Genomic DNA, 12,320 nt, shown 5'->3' with positions numbered 1-12,320 from the left:
TTTGGCATTTTTGGAAAACCAACTTCATTAAAATCTTACTGAGTACAGAGAAGAGTGAATGTTGCCTTGAATAAGCCTGGGAATGGTTAACTACTTGCCTACTTCAGACAAACTATTTAACATACAGATTGAAAACAGTTAAAACCAAACAAGGGGGATTTCTTTTTATTTGTTGTCTGACTAGTGCTGACTGGTGTTTGTTGATGGGGAAACTTAAGGTGCAAGAGATAGCCCTGAAGAGGTCCAGCACTCACACCTGAAACTAAAAAGCTCCTGTAAATTAAGAAGTACTTTGTCTGGAGAAGGGTATGTGTTGATCCTGTGTTATAAAATGAGATCACACCTTCTCAACTCTTCCTTACCATTCTTCTTTCCATGTTGTGATTGCCAAATACCTGGCACACATGTCTCCAGCTCTCCTCATGAATTTAGAGCGTGGCAGAGGCAGGCGGTTCCCCTGCCAGTGGCAGGAGCAGGAGTTGGAGGACCAGTTGAAGGGAAATGTGACCGAGTGGTATCCTGTGCGGCTCTGCTGGTTTCTGTCACCTGCCGTGGGGAACCAAGGACACTGGAAAACGATCTGTGGGTGACCTGGGCTGACTTTCCACAAGCAATTTCTCCTTTGACAGGCTTTTTTGGTATTTGCTTGGTGCTTGACTCATGCCATGCTGAATGTCACACCTGGCAGTGATGTGAGCAGAACTGTAAAGGAGCTCATCAGTCATGAAGAGGTGCATAATTGAGAGAGGACTTAAGTACGTGAGTACAAGGAATGAAGGGAATCTCCGAAAAGTCAGAAGACTACAAGGCAGGAAGCAATTAATATTTTGAGATGCACACAAAAATATCAAAATGTACTTTATATAAAAGAGCCTGAAAATGATGAAAAGAATGTATTTCAGCCAAGTAATTCTCCCCACCTGAGGCTTTTTCTTAGTATCCCTGTTTCTTTTGTATTAACAGTATCTCAATACTGGACCGATTCTGATATAAAGACTTTTGGTTGTGTACCAATGATCTTTTTCTGTCCTGAACAAAATAGGTCCTTCCTTGAGGTGATAGGTGGTCCTTTACCAAGAACACATGCAGCACCCGTGTGTATGATGAGGCCAGGGTAGTGTTCCTGTTTCCTCCTCTTGAACCTTCCTAAGTTAGTGAGTCCAGAAAGTGTGCGTTTGACCTCTGGTGAAGGGGCTCATGTTAAAAATGTCTCCTTAAGAAGAAAACCTTTGTTTCAGCCAGTTCCCCAAATACTTTTTGGAGAACAAAAGGCCTTTGGTGGATTTAAACACTGTGTGAGGGAGAATTGCTCTGTATTACAGCACTGTCACAATAAGGGGGATGAGACCAAGGGGAATCTTACTTTGGTAAAAGAAGCATTTCCAAATACCTGGAGTCTTTTCTGTTGCACCATTCTGGTAGTAAGAAGTCCTTAGCATATGAGGTGTGGTTCAGAGATCTTTTGTTTTTCTTTCCCTCGTTTCCCATTCCTTGCACTCCTACACCCACACATCGCTTTACTTGACAGGGATGTGTGCACTTCAGTGTGGATGAAAAAGAACTCAATTGTTTTGAAGGAGAAGAAATATTTATGAAGAAAACATTTCAGGTTTTGTTATCCATGGCAACTTTTGGGGGCACGGATGGTCAAGATACTCTAATCTCTTGTCCCTTGCACTTCCTTTCCAGACTGAGGTGGTCAGAGCTCTGAGGAACATTTCTGTGTTCCTTTTACTGCAGCTTGCTGTAAAAAGCTGCACAGGGACGGGATGTGTTTCAAACAGAATGGCAGCTGGCATGTAATGACAGGCATATAACTGCATCTTCCAGACAGTACTGTATAACCAGCCTGAGTGCACATACTTTTTTGTAGAGTTAAAGTGCTGTTATCTTTGAAGGTACCACTATCCTATTTCCTTACTTTTTTCTTTCTCCTTACTTGGTTGTGCCCCAGGATAATTTTCACTGTCCCAGGATTCTGTTTTGGGAATCTTGACAAAATCTTACTAAATCTTCACAAAATGGTCTCATTAAGCCTTTCACACTTCAAATCTGTTCCTTAGAGTTTTCTAGTAGTGTTCTTTTTTTCAGGATTATTCTGTTCTGTAAATTTTACCTGCTGTTTTCTGTAGATCAAGCAATTTCCAATAAATTCTTGGGTTATCTGTCCTCCTTTTTGAGGAACCCAGTAGTTCCTTCTGTTATGCTGTATGCAGAATCAAGCAGTCTTTTCTAACTTACCTTGACTTCTAGCACCTTCCAGCTTTTTATTGCCTGATCTTTATATAGCACTGCGGATGATCTGTTTTAGCTAGACATATTGCTGTCGGTTTAGGATGGGACCTGAAATCCCCCAAAAAATCCCCCCTGCTCCAAAAAATCCCCCACCAAATGACTCTGCAGCAAGTACCCATGGGTGGCATCCTTCACTTTATAATCTTTTTTCCACTGTAAGTAGCTAGGCTTCAGTCCCCAATGTGTTCACCAGCACTCCAGAGCAGCTGACCATGTCCTGTTACAGATTTATCACACAGGACTGCTGTGATGATGGAATGAAAAGTAAACAGTGGATCTGAGAAGTGTGCTGGCACTACAGAGAAGAGAGGGGAAGGAAGCAGTAGGCAATTAAGCACTTTGTGGGAGAAAGAGACTTTTTACTTGGGCAGCATCATGTAGGAGCTCTGTGACTGAGGCAGGATAGAGTCAAGCTATCCAGAGTGACATCTCAAGACTTTATTATTCCTACCGTTTCCTAACTCACTACTTCCAAGAAATTAGGCAGGATTATATAATTAGGAGGAAGGGTGTGGGCTGTGTCTGCAACAAGTACTTGCTCATTTGTGGCAGAACCTTCACAGATGTAACCAGTGCACTGAACAATTGGAAGGGAGAGCAACTCAGTCCTCAAATTTCTAAACTTCCTGAGCTGAACTTGCAGCCTGCTTTTGGACCTGTTTCTCAGTAAAAGATGTTAGAGAGGCAGCATTTTGATTTGTGGTACAGAGCGAGAAAGTTTGCTAGTGTGAGTGGTTGGTGCCTAGAGAAGGCAAACTGAAGGGGAAACCCTTCAGCTAGTCTTTTTGGGGTGACCTTTGCTGCTGCTCATACTGATAACAAGTTCTGGGAGGGTGTTTTTTGACTTTGTGGGCCTTTTAGGAAGATGGGGCAGGAGGAGGAATCTCAACACATGATATAACCCAGGATGCTGGGGTAATGTGCTTTAGCACAGTTCTGTTGTGGGACAGAAGAGACATCTTCTGTACTCCTGGCAAGATTTTTCCTTGAAGATGGGAGAGACTAGTGGAGAAAAGGAGAGAAGTAAATGAACTTAATGCTTCAATGAACGGTTGAGGTGCTGCAGACCTTTAAGGAATGTTTATATGCTTTGTCCGTAAAGATGCCAGAGCGTGTGATGTGAATCTGAGTCTTCTTGCATGTAAAGAGATGTATCCATTATTGGCCTAATGCATCAAATCTGAATGATGCTTATGTTCTGTCTGGAAAGTAAGACAATTTTATCAGAAAATGCAGTCAGGCAAAAAAGTAGCAAAGTGAGCAGAAATTCCATTTATGTCTATGATCAAAGAGCTACAGAGGAAGGAGGAAGAAGGTTTGAGAATAACCATTTTTTGTGTATGGTACCTTATGAAAATGAACACATAATAAACATCATGAATTACAGGTATATTTCTTGGTATATAGTTCATTATTTTCATCCGGACAAGTGTACTTTGATGGATTGTACCTAAAGGATTTTAACCTTTCCACTTCAGAATTTTGTGTGAGGTATTTGGACTTTCCAAAATCACAGTAGAACACATGGTATATCAAGACTGGAGGTCCTTGTTAAGGTGCATGTGTAGATATTTAGATGCCAATGAGTTCATTACGGTGGGTTTTCTTTTACCTTGATCTTGTGTCAAAGAATGATTGTATGTTGTGTGCCATTGCAGTGTTTGTGAAAAGTAGCTTCATTGTTGTGATATCTCAAAAGTGTTGAAAAAGCATTAAGACATTAAGGTGTAGTACAGCTAAAATTACCATTCAGTTTTTAATCTAATAAAAAAGCTTTGCTCATCCCAAATTGTTGCCTTTTGTAGTCTAATAAATAGGTAAATGTGAATAGTGAAGGTGGTTTGCTTGAGAGATGTTGCATTGGGGTGTATTCGTTGCTATGTATGCTAAATAACGGAACAATAAACCACATTTTAGTGGGTGCACTCTCTTTACCTTTTTTGAAGTTTGGTTGAAAGAAGGAATACAGAAGCATTCAAGGACTTCTTTGAAGTGGAAAAAATACTAAAGCAATAGGCATTTGTTTTGATGCTGTGAAAATGTCTGTTGGAGAACCACCGGCCTTTCTTTTAGATTCTTAAAACATAGTGGATGGCTTTGCTCAAAAAATAATAAACTCCAGCTATAGTTATGGGAAACAACTTCTTGGAACTTTATGAGGATGAAAGGGTCAATGCAGAGACATGTTGATGGGGTCCGTGTTGCTTTTGGCTGAGACTGTGGAAGACAGAAGAGCTGCAGCTGTTCCCACCTCATATCACAGAGGTGGCTGTGCAGGTTATGCTGTCACTTCTGCTCCTGCCCTTCAAATTTGGGTCTGCATTGCTGTCCATCTGCCATGCCATGGGTCTCTCACTGAAATTCATGCCTTAGGTTACAGGTAAGACAGTGGAGTGGGGACGGTTTTCTTAACAGAGCAATTTTTGGGTGCTGTTTTATAGGCAGGAGTTAAGCCTGTTACTCATCAGAAAAACATAGATGGTCTAAGCTGCTGGGACACAGACGTTGTGTTTTATCAGCACCACCTTGCCTTTCTGTTGGCTGATAGATGGGTTTTAGGGGGAGGCCTCTAACTTTGGCATTTAGGCTGGGGTCAAGAGAGGTGGTTTTGAGCTTTTAAGGTTAGCAGGGTTTCAGTGCAGTGCTGGGCTCTCTGCCTCCCCACTGTTGTCCCTGCATGCAAGCTGCTTTGCAGCCTGCCCTTCACTAGCGACTGCCCCGGACGTTTCAGCGTTGTTCAATGCTGCTCTCTATGCTTGCAGGTTACTGGGAGAGGATGGTATTTGGTAACCAGCTGGGTACTGGTATTAATATTGGTAGTCCTTCATAAGTAACGGTGTAGGTAGAAATTACCTCTATGTGGGCTTTTACATACTTCCTGAACACTGCTTCTTTTTAACTTCCATTTAAAATTAAATCTGAAATTGGAGAAATCTACAAATCCCTTGTTTACTTTAGGCTATTAAAATTCTTTAAACTAGACTGAAGATCTTCAATAGTCTGGCTTAACATGTCTTGTGCCCAAGTTCAGAGGAAAGCCATGCTGTGGTCCAGGGCAGGTATCCATCCCTGAGGGTTTGGCAGAGCAGCAAACCCTCCTTCAAACCAGGTTTTGACAGGCACAGCCTCTCCTTCTTCATACTGAGTCTAAAATAATGAAGTACACTATGACTGGTTCAGTATGTCACGAGAGAATTATACTTACTGAATCATTATACTGAAAAATGAAATGCATTTTTAAAGTATCTAGTAGTGCTTTGCATCTTCTCTGCTTTTCTGGACTTCTGAAGAAAAGAAGCATTTTCAATAAAGTGTTGTTTCTTTGCACTGAGGCCAGTGGTTTGGCTTGCACTCAATGTAGATTGCAGCTAAGTTTTAATTCCTGACGTTATAAATAAGAGAAAGCATCATACATAAATACTTATATAAACATCACTCTTAAGAAAAGCACCTAAAGTGATATAGCTGCTTAAATATATGTAATAATGTGTGTGTAACATAATATGTAATAAATAAGTGTGCCTGGGTAGGCACAGGAACTACCAGAGGTGTTGACGGGAGCTGAGCTGTTGCTCCTGGGAGCAAGGCAGAGCAAAGCCCCACGGCAGCAGGACAGGGAAAGGTGCAGGGTTGATCTGCTCCTTGCTGTGCTGTGCTGAGCATGTGATGGCTCGGGATAATCTACGCAAAGTTGTAGGGAAAAGACACATTTCTCTGAACGTTCTCAAGTATGTATGGTGCAAGCACTTGAGCTTGTAAATTCATTTCAGCAAGGCCCTTGTTCTTGTCAGTGACATGGAAAATGAAGCCTTGAGTCCTAGAGCCTCAGCATGTGTGCTGCCTCCTCATGCAAAATTTAGCACAGGCTTTGTTTGAAAGTACTCCTCTGAACATAATTTGAACATGCTTATTTTTTTGCTTGGGATCCTAACCATCTGCAACCATCTGCTAGCAGGTGTTTCATTTTGTCATGGATTTTGTTTTATTACCTTTATCATCTTATCTTTGCTCTCTTTCTGTGCAATGTTGTACGGATCCTCACATCCCATCTGGTTTATGCAGTGGATGGAAAAATCTGCTGATCAGGACTGTTTCACATGGTATAGTATTTTTATTTTTAATTACTTCGCCCTGACGTTATATCTGCCATTACACAGATAGGGCAGTAGTCATCTTCCGAGCATGCCCACTTGCTGAGCCTTTTTCTTCCTAGAGAAGATTAAAAAGAGTGTGTGATCAGTTGCTTTCACTATAATCCCAGTTCTTTTATTAAAGGATGATTTTTAGTGCTCTTTGTGTTGAAAAATGAAATTTCTGAACCAGAAATTCTGGTCTTACAGCACAAAATCTGTTATTGTTCCAAGAATATTTTTCAGAGAATAGGATGTGCGTGTCTGATGTAAAATTATGTAGTAGTAAAATGTGACGTCATAGCCTCTGGCAAAACTGTCTTTGAAAAATGTGAACTGCTATCCTGTTGTGATACACCAGGATGGGGCAATCTAAAGGTCTGCTACAAACATAATGGAGAATTGGGCAATGGGGCATTGACGTGGGGGGGTGGGAAGAGAATTGTAAAATGAAATTAAACAGTGACTTACTGTGGTGACACAATCTCTGTTCCAGTGGTGACCTGCAGTTAAAAGACGTAGGTTTGAGTTAGCAACAAGCAACTCTTCAAAAGTGCAAGCAGTGGATTGTCAGTCTTCAGCTAAATGAATGGTAGACATGGGGTGGTGTTTTTTTAATGGGGTAATGTGATCTCTACTCAGAATTTCCCTCTGGGCCTATTTTCTCTGAATGGGTCAGAAACACACAAACCAGAGGGGTCTGGTTTTGTCCTGCCCTTCCCTGCAAGAGTGGGAAAGCAGCTACTGGAAAACAAGTAGCTGTTACACTTGTGTGTTGGATCACTTGAGGGAGTTTAATGATTTATGAGCTCACCAAAAGATAAATTATGCCATCCTGGTTTATTATTAGAGTACCTCAACAGAGCACAGATGTACAGCTGTAATCAAAATACAAGAGATGCTGAAGAAGGCAGAAGAGTACAGGAAAAAGAGATCAATATAAGCCCGACAGAGGCAGTGCCAGTGGTGGTAGTAATACCAACCCTTTGTGTGGATTTGTTACAAATTTTGCAAGCGCTTCTGTCCGTGGTGTGGCCATGGTTTAGTTGTGGCTTACTGGCAGCTGGGTAGGCGGTGAGGGAGTGAAGGTAAGGCGCTAGTAAGGACAACGGATCAACACTGGGCCAGGGAGGCTTTTAAGACCGTGCTGCTACCTGTGGAAATGCTCGTACAACTTAAGTCTCGCAGGCACAGTGTTGAGGACAGCCCAGTGCGGTGGAAGTTGGTATGTTGATGTGTTAGAAGAAAAAATAATACTGGAGTTGAATTATGTGTTGCGATCCCAGCACCTGACAGTGGAAATAACCAGTGCTGGACCGGGATGCTCCATCAGTCAAAAAAATGTTCTGATGGGCACTTACGTCAGTCATGGCTTGTACTGGCAAACAGAAGAACTATTACAATTTTTCCTTATTTTCAGAGCCATGCACGTTGGCTCCCTCTTTTCGGAGGCACAGGATTGCTCTCCCTTCACACATGCTTGTTTCCCCTGTGTAGTCTGTGGGTTACTTCTTGTTTTGAACTACGTGTTCAAAAAAGCAAAGAATCCTCAAAGTTTTATGATTTAGAAGCATTCAAAGTTAAACATGTACTGGAGCGATACAAGTAGAAGCTTGTCTGCAAATCAAAGTGTTTGAAGTGCTTCTTTCTGATGGATTTGTGTTTCTGTTAGACTAGCCCAGGCAAAATAAACATTATGGTTGTCAAGTGAATTCAATTTAGTTCATCAAACTGCCACTTGAACATTAATTTTTAAAACAACAAAAATAGAACAAAAGCTTTGCATTTAAAATTCAGTCATAATTACAATGAAATTAATGAAAAAAGTTTCCAGGGCATGAGCTCTGTGTTTGTGTGAATAATAGACAGAATTTTTATTTGTAATAAGAAACTGAATTGAAGGCAATAGGAATCACATGCAAAGTTGCAAGTGATTGCTATTGCCCAGGTTTTCACAACCCTAAATAATTTACTATAATTCTATATACTGGGGTGTTACATTAAACAACCACCCTTCTTTCCAGCTCCTCCTTTCCTTCTGAAAACTAGAGGGGAGCTTGTTCCAATGGATTGTTTGTTTCTGTAAAATTCACAACTGGCTGCAAAATGGAGCCTCATTTGAAATGAGAATTTGTGTTACTGTGAGGATGCTGTTACCTTATTTTCAAGAAATCTGATTTTATAAAGCAGATGCACATTTTGTGTCCAAAAGTCAAATATAATATCATACTTTCAATTGAATCCAAACGTCTAGTATTTCTTTAAGTGTCTTGATATGAGTTGGTTGATATAATCAGACACTCAGAAATCTATTTTTTTAAAATTAATTACATATACATACTGTTAATGACACTGTAGCCCAGGCTGCATTGCCCAGAACTTTGGACATACAGCTTTCCATCTTACATTTGGTGGGTGTAACTCTGGTACATCCATACTTGTTACTTTTTGCTAAAATGATGTAGGCTTATTTTCTTCAGCAATCAGATACACCATTAATTGCCTTCTAACTTCACAGACATGATATTCTGACGATATTACAGGGTGTTAAGGTAAATGGAATAGCTTCATGCAGAGATTATCAGGTGTGTTTGTATTTGGACTCCTGTGCATATAGAAGTTAGATGACACAAGCTTGCTCACATCGTTATGTGCATAACTTCTGAAATCGGATCTAGTTTGCCAGAGTAATACACACTCCAGGATTATTTTTTTTGTTTTGTTTCATAGAAATGTTTGCCATAAAATCTGCTCTGAATGTTTTGCATGCTTGAACAGCCAGAAAAGTGTAACTGCAGTACTGTATGAAGTCATATGTCTTAGAAGAGCAAAGTCAACATAGTCTGTGAGTCTTCAGCAAAACACCCATGTATTTGCTTTTAGTGCTCATGTACTTGACTAAATTGAAGCAATTACTTATGTACTGAGTGACTTAGGGTATGTGGCAGGATGGTCCCCTACAAAGACAAGTACAGCTAAAAACAAGGTGCAAATTTATTCAAATCTCAATGAAAGATTTGGGTGTTATACCACTGGAATCAGAGACTTTGCTAACAGAAGCTGTAGGTTTTGTATTTTAGCTTAGCAGAAAGTGTTTTAACTCATTACTTCTGCAAGTTCATTTTGGACACCTATACAAGGCATTTCTGTTAATAATTTGCAGGCATTAGAGTATGTCATTGAAGGATAAAGATAACAAAATCCTTTTTTTCCTAGTAAACTAACTGACTGGCTTTTAAAGGCTTCAGATCAAAAGCACTGAAATACAGGAGGGAATTTTATGTGAAATATGCATCTGGGTGATTAGCAACAGCATATACATCTATTTGCTGAACTCTGCTTTCTCCCAATGCATTGGGTGTTGATTATTTTTAAAACTGACTTTTTAATTGTAAGCCTCAAGGGCCACTTCATCAGCTCCCTAAGATGACCCTCTACTGAACAGTGAACTCACAGTCATCTCATTTTGATTAATTAACTTGTATTACATCCATGCACACAGCCACTGGGCCACCTTGGTTCATTCATTTGACACGCACAGGCTGTAGTTTTTTGGAGGTTACAGACAGTGCTTCAGGGAGCTGATAATTTATGCCAGCTGAGTAATGTGCTTTCACAATCCAGTGTCTGTTCAGTATATCGACTTCTCGAAAGTACTCTGTAATTTTTCAGTTAAAAAAAAAAATCTTTAACGTGTTTTGGGGTTATTTAACTGCAATGCCAGAATTGTACAGAATTACAGTGATTTTAGTCTAATAAATTATGTTATTTATCAGTGGAGTTTCTTCTTACTCATCAGTATCGAAGCTGTGAGCATTGTTTAATTCATCAGCGTGTAAATTTTTGTTTTACTGCTGAAGACAGCACAATCTCTTTGGTCAGTTACGTCCTTGGTAAAGAGCCTTTTTTCCCTACTTCAATCTGACCGGATACTCAGGTGATCCATGAATCATCTTGTTCCCTGGCTGATGAACTCCACTTGCTCATCAACCTTCTGGACTAACCTGAATTTGTCTGGCTGATGAAACGAGGTTGCAATAAAGAGGCTGCATCAACAAAAATAACTAAGTGGATTGTGTTGCTGTTAGTGCTGTAATTCGGCATAAACACTTTTGAGTTGTTTGAAACAATGTGTCAGATTTTGATTTGTGTGGAAAAAATGAGTATTTCAAAACACTTCTAACCTCTCCCAACTGCTGCTCAGATGCAGAATATAGTTGTCCTTCTCTGTCTCTGCACTCCCCTTACAGGAGCTGCATCTAGTAACTTCTGACTTCATGTTGCACCACACATATCTTCAGTGGGTCCTGGAAGTTACACACTGGGTATATGGAAGTTAGCATATTATGCTAAAGTTTTCGTAATCTAATACATCTCTGAGATCAAAGACACGAGCTACTTTCAAATGGAAAGTTAGAAGAAGGTGATAATGGAAGCACCATTTAGAAACTGTTCCATTCTCTGCAAACAGACCCTGCCACTCATTCGTGAAAGCTGACCTATGCCTAGCTAAAGGTTTAACAGGATGAGGTACTGGAAGCAAAATGAACTACTTTTTTTTTTTTTTCTCCTCTTCATTTTGTTTTCTCCTTTCAGTGGGCGAGTTTGTGAGTGATGCCCTTCTGGTACCAGACAAGTGCAAGTTCCTTCACCAGGAAAGGATGGATGTGTGTGAAACTCACCTGCACTGGCATACTGTTGCTAAAGAGGTATATTCATCTGTCTTAAAATTTCCTGCCTCCCTTCTTTAGAGCTGTATGACTCTTCTGAGGATGAGTTTAAATATAACAGTGACATGAAAAACAAAAAGCAGTAGTTATGAATATTTGAGTGAATGGCTTTTTGTTCTGTTTTGTAAGGTAGGGAATAGGAGTCACTCTGTTGAGCACATCAGAGTCCACTATTGAACACTTAATGTTGACCTTAGAACATTGACCCTGTTTCATAGCACTTTGTTTTTTTTTCTTCACATCCACTTACACACCCACCATGTTTTCTGCCTCTTCCAGCTTCCTGTGTTAGTGGTGCTCCGGAACTAAAGACTGATCACAAATGTCTAGGCTTTGCTTTTATCATCATCCTCAATATGGATGTTGGTATGCCAGGTGCTTCACAACAATCAAACAGGCCTCAAAGAATGCATTATATGAAGTTTGGCATAAAAGGGTAGGAGAGCTGATAGGACACAGGACTAGCCAAAGACATTTTGCAGTCAAGCACAGAGTTTTAATAATTTACCAGTGCTTTACTGAAAACAGAAATAAACCTAATATTATAATTGCTAATGCGTTTTGGACATTTTTGTCCTTATGTAGAGAGGTTCTAGGAATAAAAACGGAGATGAGCTTCAAGAAGCTTTCTGGCTGCTATTTTGTTTGGAAGCTCTTAGCTTGTATGTTATCCCACCTTCTGGAGATCAAAATTGAAATGTGCTCAGCAGCTTTTCAGATTTTCAGTTCTTGCTTGTATCATACTGTTGCCCCTCAAATGAAGTGTTTAAGGCACCAACCTTCATGCAGGCAAATTTTAGTCTATTTTAAGTACTTGCAAACTTGGAATGGCATAGCCGAGAACAACATCATTGCTGTGCACCAATGAACTATTTTCCTTTTTTCATCTGACCTACATCACTATATCTTCAAGGTATAATTATGCACAACTGACTGTTTTCCCAACAAGGCTAGAAGGTGCTGTACTGGCAGAGGTGTCAGACCAGATATTTCCAGTGTTTCCAGTATAACAGGTATTTTAAATGTCAATCTATCTTGCAATGAACTTTTCAATAGCATTAGTACATCAGGATTAATGCATCACATTACTGTTCTGTCTTCAGGTTTTCTGCTTATGAGGCAGAGCCTGTGAGGATCTTAGACAAGAGGATATGGAGTTGTCACA

At 40.2% G+C, this 12,320-nt stretch overlaps 1 protein-coding gene across 2 annotated transcripts in view; it reads left to right on the top strand.

The window, feature by feature from the left end:
• The window catches only part of APP (amyloid beta precursor protein), a 228,210-nt gene that overhangs the window by 98,895 nt on the left and 116,995 nt on the right, over window positions 1-12,320 (top strand). For both annotated transcript variants that reach the window (XM_074858131.1, XM_074858130.1), the window contains exon 4: window positions 11,022-11,134. In XM_074858131.1, coding sequence (XP_074714232.1) covers window positions 11,022-11,134 — 113 coding nt within the window. The remainder of the gene's footprint in view (window positions 1-11,021; window positions 11,135-12,320) is intronic.

This window comes from Strix uralensis, chromosome 2, assembly GCF_047716275.1.
Source record: "Strix uralensis isolate ZFMK-TIS-50842 chromosome 2, bStrUra1, whole genome shotgun sequence".
NCBI classification, from domain to species: domain Eukaryota; kingdom Metazoa; phylum Chordata; class Aves; order Strigiformes; family Strigidae; genus Strix; species Strix uralensis.
Note: the sequence above shows the minus strand (reverse complement) of the source record. Positions and strands in the feature narration are given on the sequence as shown.